Below are 18306 nucleotides of genomic sequence, written 5' to 3'. Positions count from 1 at the left end.
GCATTATTCTCTTCAGGACCCCCAATTATGCACCCTCGTGGAGTTTCATTTCCTTTCGGTGTCTACAGCACCATCTACAGTTAGAGGTTACACATGCCTTTGCTCACCCAGCACTGCCACCTTCCCAGGAAACTCACCGCTCCCCAGTAGCACACCCTCACCAGGAGGTGGTGATGCATTGGAGGCGAGGGTTGATGGATGGCACAGGAAAAAAGGTTGCAAGACTCCCTTCCCATAGGCAGGGAGGTGCAATACCCTGGCTTCCCAGCAGAATGCAGTACAGAAAAGTGCAGACTGATGCATAGGTATTTTACAATAGATCCTTTCCTCCCACATGTACAAACACTAAATTGGCCGATACTTTAATGTAGAGAACTGCAGAGCAATTGTTGGCAACAGCACACCACCCGGGCAGCCTTTCACAGCTTGTCTTGATTGTGAGATACAATATTCATGAACGCTACATAAAATTAACTGTCAGATTAACTAGATTTCTTATGCACAAACCGTCATTTTAATCCTTTAAACATCTACATTGGTAACAGGAAGGGGAATAAATGATTTCTTTAAAAAGGGCTGTGTTGTAAGGCACTTGTTTATTTGGCAAAGCCACGTGTCAGTTTTCAGGTCCCCAAGACATGGGTGGTTCAGTGGTCCGCAAAAGTTATTCTCATTGACCATGGGCTCGCTGCCACACTGGACAAAGCTTCCATTTTACGATTAATTGCCTCTTAAAATTCTTGAAATAAAGTGGATGAATAACCATTACAATTGCAAAAGTACATTTAAAAGGTAATATATTATAAATCAGCTTAAACGTTACCAACAAATTGGTTGGCATGTGCCAAGGCACCATATTTCATGGCTGGGGTGGGTCACAGTGATTAGCGGGAGCCAACGAAGTCAGCTGGGTGTTCATATCCACAGGGACTGGTAAGTTATGCCCGATTTTTACAGTACAACATTGCACACCATGCACGAACCACTGTTGTAGACTGTTAATGACTATAGCTTGGATCATTCGAGAATAATAACATGTATCAGTGTCAAATCCTATATACCTAATTATTTTTACAGTGCATGTACCAGCTTGGCTTCAGAGTACTTTTTTTCTCATAATTGTGCTATTTATGTAAAGAAACAGTTTCCATTCGGAGCTTTATAAGACTGCTACATTAACAGCACCCCCCATATTGGAGAATGACCTGTGGAAGAGGACTACTTCCAAGGTCCCTAATCCATGCTGGGCAACAGTGCAGAACACACCCGTCCCCCTGTATAAGTGGTTATCGCATGGCCAATCAAGCCAGATATTTTTTTTTAGTCTGGAGACTGGATAAAAGGCCAACCTGAGTTTTTTTTTTTAAGCCAGCCTGATCGCTACAACTCAAGCAAGCTGTTGGTGCAAGAAAGGTGTCCCTCGCTATAGCAGAATATTTAATTCGAATTTCTCACATCGGGCCCTGAAGCACGTGCAAAGGCGATTGAGTGTAGGTGTGGCGTTAGCTCCGGGTCAAGGGTTGGAGGTGTGCGAGGCAAAGGCGGCGCTCGCCTCACAGCACAGGCATGCCGGGCAGCGGAAACTTCTCAGCAAACGCCTCGACGGCGTCACGCAGCTCGGTCAGCTTGGGGACGAAGGCCGTGTCCGCCAACTTCTCTTTGAACTCCTTGATGGTGGCCGCTTTGCCTCCTGCGGCTGCCTGCACTTCCAGAGTCAACTGGATGCCTGCGGGGGTGGGTCCGTGGTGGAGACACGTACACAGGGTCAGAACACCAGTGTGAGGGCGGTGTGCATTCAGTAGATTCGCGTTAGGTTTGGGGCGAGGTGTTCCGACTAGCCAAAAATGACATCCGTCAAAAATAGCTTAATTGCTCATCGGATTCCTTCTGAATAAATAAAGATTCTGATAATAGTACCCTTTCGTTTCTATACTCCAAGGGTGTAAAGAACAAGTGAACTATATCGAAGAATTGATGCTGGAAAAGTGACAACTGTGATTGTGATCATTGATGTACGAAAGCCTATGAATACTCTCTGGTTCTTTCGGTCAAGTCACGTCGACAAACCTCCTCCCCCCCCCCTTCCCCTGCCTCTATAAAGCCACAACAGCAGATAATTTTCTCACCTGATGACGGACGCTTGTGTTGCGACCGAAACGTCGTTATTATTTATTTATATCTACGTGACTTTACCGAAAGAACCACAGAGTATGGATTCCTGCAGTCACGAAAGCTTCAAATCAAGCCTGTGAATATTTATTGAACCGTACCTCGGTGAATGAAGTCAGCAATGACTTTAAAGTCCTGCTCCATGAGTCCCCGCGATGTGAGCGCCGGTGAGCCCAAGCGCAGACCACTCGGACGCAGTGCACTCTTATCGCCTGGCAATGCAAACGCAGCCATCAGAAAATGTGTCATTTAATATGAAGTCGTTTTTATATAAATGTATATTACTGTCATGTCGTTTGATAAAAACATTTCAATTCAAAACTGTTCCAGCAAACAGTGCAACATCAGTGTCAGAAGTGTCCCGAAAGATGACACTACAATACCACTTCTGAAATCAATTCAGTCGGCCTTTTTATTCACACTTGGGGTCCATTTTGAATGTGTTGGAGCTGTCTCAACCGGTTAACCATTGGTTAAAAATGAATAAAAACTATCTTTGAGACGTTTATGAGTGCAGTACACCGTTAAAAGGTGAAATTTGCATCAGCTATCGGCCATGCCGAATGCGAATCGTTAAAGAATCACCTCATTAGGCTGCTCAAACTCTCAAAGTTGAAACTGGTTCAGGATTTTCCTGCCTGAACAAATGCTGCTCGAAACCAATGATCCATAAGTCCCATAAGGGTGATGGAAATGGGTTTACAAGCTTCCTTTTTAAAATGTATTACCCACAATCCACCATTACAGCACATGCAAAGTTTTGTGCAATCTCAAAAATGCACGTAATGAGGGTGGACAATGAGTCTTGTGCATCTCATTCATTCGCCTTCATTTTCGACTCAAGGGTGTTGGCCAAGTCCCCTCAAATCAGAATATATGAAGGGAAAAAAAACTCTACGGGCCGCCACGGCAGAGGGGAGGGGGGGCTCTCACCGGGGCAGGTGTTCTTGTTGCAGGCAATCGATACCACCTCCAGGACCTTCTCGGCACGCGAACCATCGGTGTCCACTGTGCGCAGGTCCACCAGGAGCAGGTGGTTGTCAGAGCCGCCTGGTTGCAACAGCACCCATTCACGGCGGCAAACGGTCAACAACGAATGGGAGAGGGGGCTCTCCGCCCCAGCAACAGCACGCACGACAGCGATGGTAATGGAGGGGAAGGGGAGAAGGGACAGCCAAGGTGCAGGCGCTCACCCGTGACGATATTGTAGCCGTGGTGGCCGAGGCGAGCTGCCAACGACTGGCAGTTCTTGACCACCTGCTGCTGGTACATTTTGAACTCCGGCGTCATGGCTTGCTTCAGCGCAACGGCTACACCTGAGGTCAGAGAGGTCGGGAAAAGGAAACGCGTTGCACAGCTTGATACACACACACCTTGTGACATTTCTCAATGTCAATTGGCACACAGGTGACAATGCTCTGTGGTTGAGATGTAACAATTCACCAGTTAAAAGCAATTGTACACTTGTGATGTGCATTACATCATGTGTATGATTATTTCCGATTCAACAATAAGCATATGTGAGCAGACAAACGTCACTTTTTTTTTTACGCAAGTGTAAACTTTTTTTTCGATACAAATATAAATTCTGTACATTTTCACCATTGTATATATTATGCCAATTATTTACCCAGTTAAGTTTCAATGAATGTCAATGCTTGCTTCTCATGGAAGGTTTTGCAATAGGATATTTGGCCAATATTATTAAATAAGCATTTGGCACGTGGGAAGAAATCAGAGTACTTCAAGAAATTCAATTTATACATGGGCCACACCACCCAGCCCCCCCATGTCTAAAATCACCTAGAAAACTCTGGTGGTTACTCAGGTCCATGCACCTGATTAGCATCTGAAATCTGAGATCTGGAATGTATTATGGAAAACTTAGTTTTCGGGTTTGTTTTCGTGATTTGGTCATAGGCAGAGGTATAGATTACTACCACTGCAGATGATATTGATTCACTCACTCTACTGGATTCACATTACACCGTTTATAGAGTAATTCCACCGCCAATACTGCACGAACCAACACTACTGGAAATTCTACAAGAGTCACACCAATATAGCTTCTAACGGCACCACAAGATTTACAGACTATTTGACAATTTACATCTCCGAGACGGAGGCCAATGGCAGGGTACTGACCGGCGATGGCGTGATTGTGGGGGCCGCCCTGCAGTCCCGGGAACACCGCCTGGTTGATGAGGCTCTCCAGATTGTACATGGTTTCCTTGCCGGTCTTGGCATCCACACTGCGCACACCTGCACAGGAAAAAAAAAACGGCATGAATATTAGATTCTAGATTTGAAGCTTTCGTGACTGCAATGATTCATATTCTCAGGTTTTTTCGGTAAAGTCACGTAGGTAAAAACATTAAAATTAATGAAAGTAAAATAAAACAAAACAAAATAAAATTCACGACGTTTCGGAGGCAACACAAGTCTCCGTCATCAGGTGGGACCGTCACAGCCGAATTAGCTGCATCAAGTGAAGCAATGATTCAAGATGTAATCCCTTATAAGCAAGTTGAAGGGAGGTGGAGAGGGGGGGGGGAGAGCTTATCAGGCTGTGGTAGCCAATGAATGGAAACGTATCGGGAGGGAGGAGGAGCGGTGATCAAAGACTGCACGCAGTGCTCAACACAATGAATGGAGACGTGTCGGGACGGAGGGCGAGCGGCGATCAAAGACTGCACGCAGTGCTCAACACAATGAATGGAGACGCGCCGGGACGGAGGGCGAGCGGTGATCAAAGACATCACGTAGTGCTCAACACAATGAATGGAAACGTGGCGAGCGGTGATCAAAGAACAATGAAGAGATTACTGTTAAACACTGTGGATGTTAACACTCGGTGAAGTAAATTAAAATAGTGCCTGTCAGATAAGATGGTCCAAAAAGTGTAATTAAGTCTTTTTTGCGTGGTTAATAACATCTTTCCAGTGATTACTGAGTTTGTACCCATCATCACGGTTGAAATTATGTCTGTGTTTGTATATTTGTATGGCTTCGTGTACAAACCTTTGATGGTAGCCCGGAGGTTTGCAGAGAACCTTGGTCTCGGAAAAGACAATTTCATGAGAGCCCGCCGAGTTGTAGCAATGATCGGCAACGGCCGAAGAATCAGTTCTGCCGTGTTTCAGATCTGACTTGTGCTCGCGGACACGATCAGCAACATGACGTTTTGTTTCTCCAATGTAGCAATCACCACAAATGCAACTCAATTTGTAGACTCCAGGATACTGTAAGTCAGGAACGACATCCTTCACAGATGGAATCAGATCACGGATTTTATGCACTGTACTGAATCAGTGCATAAAATCCGTGATCTGATTCCATCTGTGAAGGATGTCGTTCCTGACTTACAGTATCCTGGAGTCTACAAATTGAGTTGCATTTGTGGTGATTGCTACATTGGAGAAACAAAACGTCATGTTGCTGATCGTGTCCGCGAGCACAAGTCAGATCTGAAACACGGCAGAACTGATTCTTCGGCCGTTGCCGATCATTGCTACAACTCGGCGGGCTCTCATGAAATTGTCTTTTCCGAGACCAAGGTTCTCTGCAAACCTCCGGGCTACCATCAAAGGTTTGTACACGAAGCCATACAAATATACAAACACAGACATAATTTCAACCGTGATGATGGGTACAAACTCAGTAATCACTGGAAAGATGTTATTAACCACGCAAAAAAGACTTAATTACACTTTTTGGACCATCTTATCTGACAGGCACTATTTTAATTTACTTCACCGAGTGTTAACATCCACAGTGTTTAACAGTAATCTCTTCATTGTTCTTTGATCACCGCTCGCCACGTTTCCATTCATTGTGTTGAGCACTACGTGATGTCTTTGATCACCGCTCGCCCTCCGTCCCGGCGCGTCTCCATTCATTGTGTTGAGCACTGCGTGCAGTCTTTGATCGCCGCTCGCCCTCCGTCCCGACACGTCTCCATTCATTGTGTTGAGCACTGCGTGCAGTCTTTGATCACCGCTCCTCCTCCCTCCCGATACGTTTCCATTCATTGGCTACCACAGCCTGATAAGCTCTCCCCCCCCCCTCTCCACCTCCCTTCAACTTGCTTATAAGGGATTACATCTTGAATCATTGCTTCACTTGATGCAGCTAATTCGGCTGTGACGGTCCCACCTGATGACGGAGACTTGTGTTGCCTCCGAAACGTCGTGAATTTTATTTTGTTTTGTTTTATTTTACTTTCATTAATTTTAATGTTTTTACCTACGTGACTTTACCGAAAAAACCTGAGAATATGAATATTAGACTTTACAAACCAGAGTGTCACCGGTTTGATCCCCCTTACGCAGCAGTTGAAACAATGCCCAAGTTAAATTTCGATTTAAAGCTTTCGTGACTGCAGGGATTAATCTTCTTGGTTCTTTCGGTAAAGTCACGTAGAATGGAAATAATAAAATAATAAAAATAAAACATAATAAAATAATTCTCTCTCGGCCACAACGCAAGCTGCTTGGCCACAACGCAAGCTGCTTGCGTTGTGGCCGAAACGTCGTGAGAATTATTTTATTATGTAATATTTTTATTATTTTATTATTTCCATTCTACGTGACTATTCCGAAAGAACCAAGTAAATGCCCAAGTTTATAAAAACCTAACGCCTCACACCCTCTTTCCACACAGCAATATAAATGGGTAATTACAGTTGTTGGTCCATGAGCAAGTGTTGTGTGTTAAAATAAAGTGTGGGAAACTCCCACTTTTTCCCAAGACGTCTGGCCACCAGAACACTTCTGTATGTCCAAGCACTTGACAGGGGGGTTTTTTAAGACTTTTAACTTGTTAAGAAAGCCACCAACTCGTGTTGGACAGCTCTGGATATACAGCCTATGCACTAATCTAAAACACACGAACTCCCTGTCTCTTAGGTTTGTGCCTTCCTGTGAGATTGTAAATTGCCAGGGGATTAGTGGCGATAATAATGGGTAAGGTACTCAGCATTTAACAGTGCATTGATGAAAATGCTTGTGCTCACAAAAATAAATTGTGCATGCAATTCATTTTTAATTTGTATGTTGCATGCAATTGGTTTATGTGATCCCAACAACCACTAGACTCCATCCAGCACAAATGTAAAAATTTAATATATTTTTTACTCTAATCCTAACCTTTATTTGTAACAATTAATATTATCACGCGGCAGGGAGTGAGAAGGGGAGCGAATCGTTGCATACCGATAAGAAGCAGTATCAAAATTTTACTATGGATACGAAGACGATAACAAAACCACCAGAAACAAAACACCACCACACGACGCGCTTCTTACACAGACGCACGAACGAACGCACGGACACCCACCCTTGCGGTAGAAGATGAGGCCGGCGCGGCACCCGCGCAGCGTCTTGTGGGTGGTGGTGGTGACGACGTGGCAGTGCGGAAAAGGCGAGGGCACCACGCCGGCGGCCACCAGCCCACTGATGTGCGCCATGTCCGCCATGAGGATGGCGCCATTCTCATCCGCGATTGAGCGCATGCGCGAGTAGTCCAGGTTGCGCGAGTAGCAGCTGATGCCTGCATTCACGTGTTCAGTTTTACAATGCACCAGGCTTCAAATTTAAAAGGTTGTTTTTAGAAATATATTTTGGCAAGTTGTAAACCGTTACTATTTGTTTCTTATATATTCCAGTCTTTGTTTTTCTCAATATTTTTACCCTTTTTAACATGTATATTGCATTGTATTTGTACCGCAGGCCTACCTTGAACAAGACTTTCAATTGTCAAGGTTAAAATGGTTTCCCAATCAAGGGCATAGGGATTAAATCTTCTGTTTACAACCCTGAGCCGGGGGTACAAATTCCACACTCCAATGAAGAAGGCCAGTGAATCCACAAGATAACCAATTCTATGCTAGTTATTTATTTACAATCTAGTCTTTCTTGACTTAAAGCTTTCGTGACTGCAGGAATTCATACTCTTTGGGTCTTTTGGTAAAGCCACGTAGATAGAAATAATAAAAAATATCACGACGTTTCTATCGTAACAAAAAAATACAGCAGAACTGCAGCAGTTCTCCTGCTGTGTTTTTCACCTGATGACGATTGCTTGTGTTGCCATCGAAACGTCGTGATATTGTCTTTATTTTTTTTCTATCTACATGGCTTTACCGAAAAACCCAAAGAGTATAATCCAGTCTTTGTTCAACTGTGGTCAGGTGAATGACTGAGGTGACCTCCTAGACTGGTATTTGATCCACTTGCAATTGCGAGCTGAATACACCAAGTTTTTCACCATCCAGCAGGATGTTACATTACAAATAAAAACGGTTCACCTTCTTATTAACAATGCCTTATACAAGTAAAAATAAAATATGAGCTCATGTTTTGGGGAATGGTCCCTCTGATTAACCATATTTTTACAGTTAAACAAGGACAACAAAACTAAACAAACGCTCATTCACGGCAAACGGTTCGTGAAACCGAAGGGATTACGCTCACCGGCTATGATGAGTTTTGGGTGGAAGAGTCGGGCGTTCTCCTGCAGGCGATCGTAGTTGATGAGCCCCGTGACCGGGTCCACCTAACGCCCACGCGGTTCATCATTGTCACCATCACCATCATCATCCAACCATAATCATCCAATCGTCATGACTTGCCAAATCCTCATCATCATCATCCATCGTCATCACCACCAACGGCGCTGTTAACCACCTTCATCATTCGCAAATCCGTCTTATAATCATCTTTGTCATCACGATCATCATCTTCACAATCATGGCCGCTCGTGAAAACGGTCATTAGCAATGAGTTAATAAGGACTATCAGCGATTACTTTGTACCAAACTTTCCAAACTGAATTATCCACATCTGTGAGTGCAAGGGCCAAAAAATAGTCTGTCTTAAAGGCAGCCTTTGAGCCAAAAGGATTGGTCGGAACCACCTAGGGTGCCAAATGCTACCCGTAAACACCATTTGCAGAAAGCTTATCGTATGTATACTGTGTTTTATAGACAGACTTAATTTGTATTGTTATATCCACAACGCTATTTTGTCAAGCAGACTAAGATAATCTCGATTTAAAGCTTTCGTGACTGCAGGGATTCATATTCTTGGTTCTTTCGGTAAAGTCACGTAGAAGGGAAATAATAAAACCCAGCTTAAATATACGCTGCCAAGCTTGGTGGTGTTCATTCAGACGCTGTCTTTCCGACAGCCCTCTTCTTCACCTGAGGACGGCTGCTTGCATTGTGGCCGAAACGTCGTGAGAATTGTATTTTATTATGTTTTATTGTTATTATTTTATTATTTCCATTCTACGTGACTTTACCGAAAGAACCAAGAAGATGAATCCCTGCAGTCACGAAAGCTTTAAATCGAAATTTAGCCAGCACCTTGTATGGCATGGACTCAAAGAAGATGGAGGTTGCCGAGATCTTCTTCTTGTCAGTCATGAAGCCGTGCGTGAGGTGGCCACCATCCGGCAGGTCCAGCCCCATGATGCGGCCGTGCGGCTCCACGAGCGCCGTGTACACCGCGAAGTTTGCTGGGGAGCCTGCGCCCACAAGGCGCAAGCACAGTCCCCAGCTTCTCAGTCCATGGGTCAGAGCAGAATTCGGTACCACTCGAGGTAGCAGATATTAAATGATACTCGTTTCCATATCTGGCTAATAGTTTTTCAATATGGCTAATAATACGTAAATATTTCCCAAACAATTTATTTAAAATAATTATCACACAACTCATCTTTATTGGCCACAGTAAGACAATTGTAACAAAAATAGTGAGGCCACCTCAGCTCGTACTGACGACTGAAATTGTCTGGGCTCAGGGACCATCAGCGAGGCCTTTCTCGTGTACATAAAATTTGTATTCTAGTTATTTAACCATTAGGTCAATGTCAAGTGCTCGTGAGCGCTGTGCGGGCTCGAGAGGCGTTGCAAGCGATAGCGCTCGAGCGGTGAGTACGAGAGTGACGGTGCCCACCTGAGTAGGGTTGCACATTGATGCCCCAGGCCTGGGGGTCGAGGCCATACAGCTGCAGCGCTCGCTTCTGACACAGCCGCTCCAGCATGTCCACATATTCGTTGCCGCCGTAATACCTGCGGTCAAGAAACAGTAAAAAAAGAATGTATCAATCATTTACCACACACCGGGGTGGTAAGGAGATAGCAGTACAGCAATTAGGCTCATGAACAATTGTGTGTAAAAACCTTTGTTGGGTGCCATCTCCTCGTTACAAATTAAGAACCCATGTTGTGAACAAACAACGGCCTCCCTTCACAGGTCATAGTTCACCGGATTATAATGTGGGCTGTTATGTTCTTTTGGTTCCCATTAAGGCAGTGATATTGACGGATGTGTTGAGCTTTTGATAATTGTCCTGCAAATACAGTATCACATTTTTTTATAAATAAAAAAAACAGAGTGCTCGTGTGTGTACACAGAGCTGTGCACGCACCTCAAGCCCGGGTAGCCCTCCGAGTACTTGTTGTTCATGCAGGAACCCAGCGCCTCCAGTACGGCGCAACTCGCAAAGTTCTCCGAGGCGATGAGCTCCAGGCCGCGCCGCTGGCGCCGCTTCTCCTGCACGATGATGTCAAACACCTGCACAACCCGAGGACCAGGGGAAGCAGCGGACACATGGTCAGATAATAATAATAATACTAGATAGCATTTATACTATTGCTTTCATCAGAAACTACTCCACAGTGCTTCTAATGCACGTGTTTCAGGTAATCAACGGACTAATGGACATGACTGCCACATATATATACACACATGCATATACATATACGCTAAATACACTATATACACACACACACACACAAAGATCCCCCCCTACAGCTGTAAAGAATGTTGGGGTTAGTGCTGTTAGTTTTCACCTATGAAGGTTAGGACGGCGCACAAGGGAGTGGTGTGGTTTGCACGACGCTCGGCCGCCTTAGTCTCTCCACCGCTAATATTTACACACCGCAACAGGTACTCATTTAAGGCCGAGCCGACCAAGCGGAAGCCCAGGACAAGTTTGGATCATCACCACTGAGGTGTGGCCGGGTATCAAACCTGGGACACTGGGTACAGAGCGGATTGTGCTAACCGCAACGCTACTACTTCCCACAAATAATATATACAGAAACATCTGAATATACCATATATACCATAGACACATCTTTTACACTATACTTGACACAACTGCCATTCATATACATTTACCCAGGGGCTTCCATTCAACAAGTGGCCACAAACTCCTCTCATAACAGAGTGTAAAGATGGTGGGATGAAATTTCAACTTACGCAGCAGTTCATAATCTCATTGATCTTGTTTTTGTGAACATAATATTTGCACATTAATGTGCAAAACCAAATATGCCTCACAGCAGTGGACCTGACTGGCGGGTATCTGATAAAAGTGACCGATAAATGGGATGACTGGAGCCAAGAGCCAATGGCAGTGCAGGCACAGATCCCCACCCTCAGCACATTGCGACCTTTAACTCCTCTCCACATGCAACCCCCCTCCTCACCCAAGGTAAGCTAGACAAATACAACCACGTGTTTATGTCTGTTCCACTGTGGATCAGCAGACTTTGGTCACTTTAATCAGGTCAGATACCCACCTCCCACTATCCTAAAGTAAATGGTGCCAACATATAACAGCAAACTAAAAACATATGCAGATAGGCAAAGTAAATGCTCTGATTAAGTAAGTGGCACGGCTTGGGGTACCAGACAGCAAAAGTGCAAACAAGTTAGTGAGACAAGTGTATGGGTGAAAGTGGGCAACTGTGAGCAAATGCATAGGTCAGTGTGAGCGTGACTAAATGCACAGTTGGGTGTAGTCCAAAGTGATTGAATGTGATCAACTTCAGAAGAACGTGGGCAACTGCAGAGGTGTTTGGCAGAATAACTGGGTGAATGTGATTTGCTGGCTCAGTGTGGTAATGATGAAATCGTTATCCAATCAGTGAACGGGTGAATGTAGGTGACCGTGGATGAGTGCGAGCGTCTGGGGATTCTTTGGCAGTATGGGCAAATATGCAATCTACTTGGTTGTCTGTGAATTAGTGTGTTTGACAGTCAGTGAGTGTAGTTGCCAGTAGGCAAGAGTGTACAACTGTGGGTGACTGATCAACTCTGGGCAAGTGTGATTGTGGGAGAGCACGATTGACTGTGGGCAAGCGTGGTGAAATGTGGGTGACCCGCCTCGGTATCATTGCTGCTCAGGGGCTCCAGCATCATGGAGTTATGAGAGGCCCAGAGCTCGGCATCGCCATTCTTCACGCCACTGGCCACATCCCCATTCCAGGATACAGAGTGTGACTCCATGAATAACTTGGGTGACTCAACCAAAAAGAACTAAAGGCAGTCTCTGTGAAAAAACAATGACCCAGGCACACAGAACACACATTGCAGAGATCACAGAGTAATCATGAATCAGACATACAGGATACACTCAAACACACACAGCAGACGCACAGTACACAGCAGAAACATAACTATACACAATATACAAGACAGCAGACATACACGGCAAGCAACCAGTACACAGAGGAAACAGTGCAGAGCGAAAGCTGTTTAGCAAATTATTGGCAGCATGGACACTATACGCCAACTTTGGCCCTGTGAACCCATAAGCTTGCTGTTTAAATGTTTTATGAGCAGCATAGGGAATATAAAGTCTAGATCGTATCAGATGATTTGGCGATGCTGCTTTGGCAATGGTGCACAAGCACAATTAACAAAAAAAAAACGTTTAAATACATTCATCAGTAACACTGCCTTACAGGGAAAACATATACAGTACATTATATATATTAGGTGACATTTGGTCAATGACCCTTCTTCCATGAACATGCTAATAAGGGCCATATATTTTATTTTAAGGCCAGTGTTATTGACAAATGTGTAAAAATATATATATTAGGAGAAATGTATTTTATTATGAACTTTCCACTTGTGCAAGAAAAACTAAAATCTAACGCTAAAATGTTAAGAAAGCAGAATGAAACACCATATGCAATGTGTACAATTTCAAATTGATTTTGAGCGAATCTGTATTAGTTCTGATTGTCAACATGACAGACCGATGAAGTTATTTAGTTAACCATTAACAACCCATTATACGTGTTCGTGCATAATTATTTTGTTAAATCTTTTGACAGTCTAAGAATACACTGACAGACCGCCTAACTCAGGGGTCGGCAACCTACGGCTCCGGAGCCGCATGCGGCTCTTTACGGGCTGCTTCTTGACGATATATACGTATGTACAGTATATGTACATAGATGCATTGCGGCTCTTGAAATACTGAATTTTGTACCGAATTGGAAAGAAATGGCTCTTCTTGTTATTTTGGTTGCCGACCCCTGGCCTAACTGAATTAAAACACATAAGGCTGAAAAAAATAAACTAATAATCGGGGTAGCTGAGGCTGCACGGTTAAAATCTTCTGTATGGGCATGCAAGCTCATGTGACTACAATTCAAAAAATGGCTATGCCATGCCTAGAGACCCATTTACACTTCAGCCTGGGGCTACTAAAGCTTTTTTTTTTATATCAGACAACAGCAGTGATTATTACGACTCGAATGTGTCTATATAAAAATCACCGTACTGTTGCCAAACGGATAACATTGGCAACCAAAGGAGAAAATACACCCCAGAGGAGACATCAGCGACGAGATCAGCTCGTGTAGAAATGAGATGGATCGTGCAGAGTAGCCGTCATTCTGAAGTGGATTGGCCTCGGCGATGGTGATTATGAAACCAAGTGCTGTTTATTCATTTGGGGTTAGTGGTGTACTGGGTTAGCGATTCGCTTTCCATCAAAGCTCCAACGTTATTTCTGGACCAGAGGGCATGCTGTCTCTGCTGCGGAGTTCACGTGAAAGACCCCGTGACCAAGATTGCCAATAGCAAGGCATATGGGTTTTTAAGAGAAGTGTAACAGTTCTATAAATAAAAGGGTGCTTTGGCTACTCCTGTCCCTGCAGACGCAGAGTAAGAAACCGCGTGGTCTCTGCTGCAGATTAACAAGATTCATATTATATTCTTGGTTCTTTCGGTAAAGTCACGTAGAAGGGATTTCACACCTGATGATGATTGCTTGTGTTGCAGTAGAAACGTCGCGAGAATGTTATTGTTTTATATTTTTATTTTTTTATTATTTCCCTTCTCTTCTACGTGACTTTACCGAAAGAACCAAGAATATGAATCCCGGCAGTCACGAAAGCTTTAAATCTAAATTTTAAGATTCATATTATCATGCAGTCATGAACCAAGTAATAACAATGACAAAAAAATACTAATATCTTGATTTGAAGCTTTCGTGACTGCAGGAATTCATACGCTCTGGTTCTTTCGGTAAAGCCACGTAGATAGACTTTACCGAAAGAACCAGAGTATAATAACATATACCAACACGTACATCGGCCTATTATGAACCTCCTGGGGGTCAGTGTATTTTCTTCACAGTCACAACATCGTCAGCATAATGTGACCGACACCTGGCGATTGTGGTCGACGGGTTGGCTTCCAAAGTTCTGTGGATACACATCACACGGTATGGTACCAGAATTTAAGACCAATTCATGTCAAAGCGTCTTAAAACAAATATTTATTCCCGGGCACATTAAAGGATTCACTTCGTTTTATGCCCATTCGGTGCGTGTGCGTAGTTGGAACGCAACAACCACATAAAGCGAGGGGCAAACCTCTCTAAGGGACGGTATCGATCCTAGCTTCTCTTTCTATTCATTCGCCGAATGCTCCACTTTATTAATTCCCTAGCAAACGTCTCGCTACCGAAGTTAATATAATTATAATAACTCTTTGCTCAATTCATGAAAGGAATTCGCTGTTGTTTTGCTGCCTGGCACAAGCTTGGGAAATTGGTGCATTAACGCAATTTGAACTGATGTACTTTATTTTATGTATTTTTAGTGATTTGATTACCTTTCCTATCCTTTTGCACTCCTATCGGGGTTTTTTTTGTAGTTTGTTGTTATTGTAGTAACTTTCTTACCCGCCCCTACCGGACACATGAGCACAAAGCAGCTTCATAGCTCAATCGGATTTCTCAAGTTTACATCAATATTACAATTCTGAATTTACGCTCATTTAAACAACACCAAAACAAGTAACAACTTTAAAAAGCATTTACACCATTGGAACCTCCTTTGCCAGTAGCAAAATATGATAATTGTTTTTTTACCCTTTTATCTGGCAACAAAACTGACACCTTTTTTTACAAGGAGTCATGTTTGCATAGACCACAATACCTGCGGTCGGAATGCAAAAAAACTAAACTCTGATGATGTTTGCACTGTCCTTTAAGTTCATTGGTCCACACCCGAAACAGCTTTTCTTAGAGCCTAGTCTCACATGGTGTTGGACCAGATGACACCAAAAGGTACACAACTCAAAGACAATGCACCATCAGAGTATGAGAGCTCGGGGAAAGCATTTACACCATTGGAACCTCCTTTGCCAGTAGCAAAATATGATAATTGTGTTTTTACACTTTTATCTGCCAACAAAACTGACACTTTTTTTTACAAGGAGTCATGTTTGCATTGACCACAATACCTGCGGTCGGAATGCAAACAAAAAACATAACTCTGATAATCTTCTTTGTTGTTTCGGTAAAGTGACGTGGAAGGGAAGTAATAAAAAAGAAAACATAATAATTATTTAAATAAAACATAATAATTATTTTATTATGTTTTATTTTTATTATTTTATTACTTCCCTTCTACGTGACTTTACCGAAACAACCAAGAAGATTATCAGAGAAGATGAATCCCTGCAGTCACGAAAGCTTTAAATCGAAACTCTGATGATGTTTGCACTGTCCTTGAAATTGATTGATCCACACACGAGACTTTTAAACGTGCTGTTTGTTGCCGTCCGCTCGGCGCTTTGGGGTCTCGCTATTGCTCAGAGCGGGCATCGAAACCCAAGAACCGCGGACAGCTCTTCGGGGTTGCGAGCGTCCAATGTTGTTAATGCAGATTTGTTAAGTGACACTTACACTGTTAGTATTAAAGCGCTTAGTGTAGCGACTGTTACAAAGATAAAATCGGCGCCCAATACACAAACTACGACTCGTACGCACGACCACGTTTGACCGCCAGGCATTTTTGAACCGACACTAAAAGTCTTTGAACTTTACACCGAATACAAGTTATACATTTGGCCGTTGTGTTCGTAGTAATCACATTCTTAAACTGTTCACGTATTTTACTTTTTCTTTTAAAACAAAAGCGCCAATATTTGTGTTTTTACCTCAGGGTTCTCGCGGCGGCGGCGGCGGCAGCTACGGCTCAGAGCACTAGGGACATGTGGCGGGGGGGGGGGCACCCCGAGATAAAAGCGCGGGAAACCGAGGAACTTAACACAGCGATGCCAGCGAGCGGTGAGACGCCGGGAAGTGAACGCGCGCCGCCTTTTAAGAGCGTGCTCAGCCAATCGGCGCGCGCTCAACCAATCGGCGCGCGCTAAGCCAATCGGCGCGCGCTAAGCCAATCGGCGCGCGCTAAGCCAATCGGCGCGCGCTAAGCCAATCGGCGCGCGCTAAGCCAATCGGCGCGCGCTAAGCCAATCGGCGCGCGCTAAGCCAATCGGCGCGCGCTAAGCCAATCGGCGCGCGCCGCCGCAGCAGCAGCCACGGCTCTCAGCCAATCAGAGAGAGGTAGGGGCAGAGAGGGCAGGGAAGGAGAGGGGAGAAGCAGGGAGAGTGGGGGGAGGCAGTGGGGACAGGTTGGGGGGGCGCAGGCAGTGAGGGGGGAGAGGCAGGGAGGGGGGGCTCGGCTCTCTTTGTCCGGAGAGGTAGACGGACCCCCGGAACTTGGTGTGCCCCAGGGTGTTAAAAAAATATCGCAATCCGCTCAGTGGCCTCTCGTGCCAAGCTAAGTGCACTTCGACCAGATGACGCCAAAAGGCACACAACTCAAAGAGGTGTCAGTTTTGTTGCCAGATAGAAGGGTAAAAAACAATTATTATATTTGAGTTGTGCGCCTTTTGGTGTCATCTGGTCTAACCCATGTGAGACTAGGCTCTAAGGAAATCTGTCTCGGGTGTGGACCAATCAACTTCAAGGACAGTGCACATACATTATCAGCGTTGTTTTTTGTTTGCATTATGACTGCAGGTATTGTGGTGTATGCAAACATGACTCCTTGTAAAAAAAAGGTGTCAGTTTTATTGCCAGATAGAAGGGTAAAAAAACAATTATAATCTTCATACCTGTCAACCCCTTATCAGTGCCCTACCTTATTACAGACCAATTCAGACCTTATTGGTCACCCCGTGCACCTTATAAATCTCAACGTTTATCCTACAAAGTCCCGTCACAAGGTAGAAACACAAATAGACACATTTTTTTGTGTCCGTGACAGTTCCTATGATCACTGTTTCATTGCTTTCATGGCTTTATTTTGGTGATTTCGAAAAGTGTATTGGTTTAGCCATGTTTGTTTGTTGTAGTACAGAGTTAGACTGATGGCCTTAATCTAAGTTGTCTTGTGGTTGTTGTTGGTTGTTTGACTTGCATCCCACTGGGATTTTTGCACACAGTGTTGCTGTACGGTGTTTTTTCTGCAATATTTTGCTGTCTTTAATTGGATTTTCTGTTTGCACTCAGTCACATAGTCACTTTAAGATGTTTTTTTGTTCATGTTTTTGTTTGTTGCGGTTGCACCCGATTCGAGAGCCGAATGGCTCACAGGGCTATACCTAATACATGAACTTGAACTTGAAACGGCTGTACGCCGTATGGACCTGAAAACTCAATTTCGCTGTACAAGAATACGGGGTAAACCGTATGGGTTGATAGCCGTGCATTTTGTTTGGCACCAATCTCTTAATGAAGTCGTGGTGAAGCCGTTCTCTCGTTACTTCCATTTTTCCCAACAACAACAACAATTTTTAATTCTCCTGATGTTGTTGTCCATCCCTAAACACGTGTCCAAATAGTGCCAGTCTCCTTATCATCGCTGCCTGCACACCATCACCATCGTCATCATCATCACCACCTTGTCGTCTAAATCTTCTGCCACGTGCCAATCTCTCACTTCTCTGATGCGACAACGCAGCAGCGGCAACACTGATCGTCCCCTACTCTACTGCAGTGACAGGGGGGTGGGGGGGAATCGACAAAATT

The 18306-nt window shown here is 44.2% G+C and overlaps 1 protein-coding gene across 3 annotated transcripts; it reads right to left on the bottom strand.

The window, feature by feature from the left end:
* Positions 1–413: 413 nt before the first annotated feature.
* Positions 414–16598, bottom strand: SHMT1 (serine hydroxymethyltransferase 1). Of its 3 annotated transcripts, none has more exons than XM_078867431.1 (13): positions 16431–16598; positions 14572–14686; positions 12348–12513; positions 10603–10748; positions 10128–10243; positions 9536–9696; positions 8643–8724; positions 7507–7719; positions 4315–4431; positions 3363–3485; positions 3103–3219; positions 2271–2381; positions 414–1726 (listed from the first exon to the last, which is right to left on the bottom strand). In XM_078867431.1, exons 3-13 carry the CDS (start codon positions 12468–12470, stop codon positions 1554–1556), a joined length of 1482 nt encoding a protein of 493 aa, XP_078723557.1. In that variant the 5' UTR covers positions 12471–12513; positions 14572–14686; positions 16431–16598; the 3' UTR covers positions 414–1553. The 3 variants fall into 3 exon arrangements, with proteins under 3 accessions (XP_078723557.1, XP_078723558.1, XP_078723559.1); XM_078867432.1 differs by having other exon boundaries at positions 14651–14686; XM_078867433.1 differs by lacking the exon at positions 14572–14686.
* Positions 16599–18306: the final 1708 nt, after the last annotated feature.

The sequence above is a fragment of the Lampetra fluviatilis genome, chromosome 23 (genome assembly GCF_964198595.1).
Source record: "Lampetra fluviatilis chromosome 23, kcLamFluv1.1, whole genome shotgun sequence".
Classification (NCBI taxonomy): domain Eukaryota; kingdom Metazoa; phylum Chordata; class Hyperoartia; order Petromyzontiformes; family Petromyzontidae; genus Lampetra; species Lampetra fluviatilis.
The sequence above is the reverse complement of the archived record's forward strand: the minus strand, read 5'-3'. Positions and strand labels throughout refer to the sequence as shown.

What these genes read in the sequence shown, in the direction of transcription:
- SHMT1 (XM_078867431.1), bottom strand. Translation starts at nt 12,470, where the DNA reads ATGGAGTCACACTCTGTATCCTGGAATGGGGATGTGGCCAGTGGCGTG. An exon ending in CAATGTGCAACCCTACTCAG is followed by an intron (nt 9,697 to 10,127) that starts GTGGGCACCGTC and finishes TTGTGGGCGCAG; the next exon opens with GCTCCCCAGCAAACTTCGCG. An exon ending in TTGAGTCCATGCCATACAAG is followed by an intron (nt 8,725 to 9,535) that starts GTGCTGGCTAAA and finishes CGTGGGCGTTAG; the next exon opens with GTGGACCCGGTCACGGGGCT.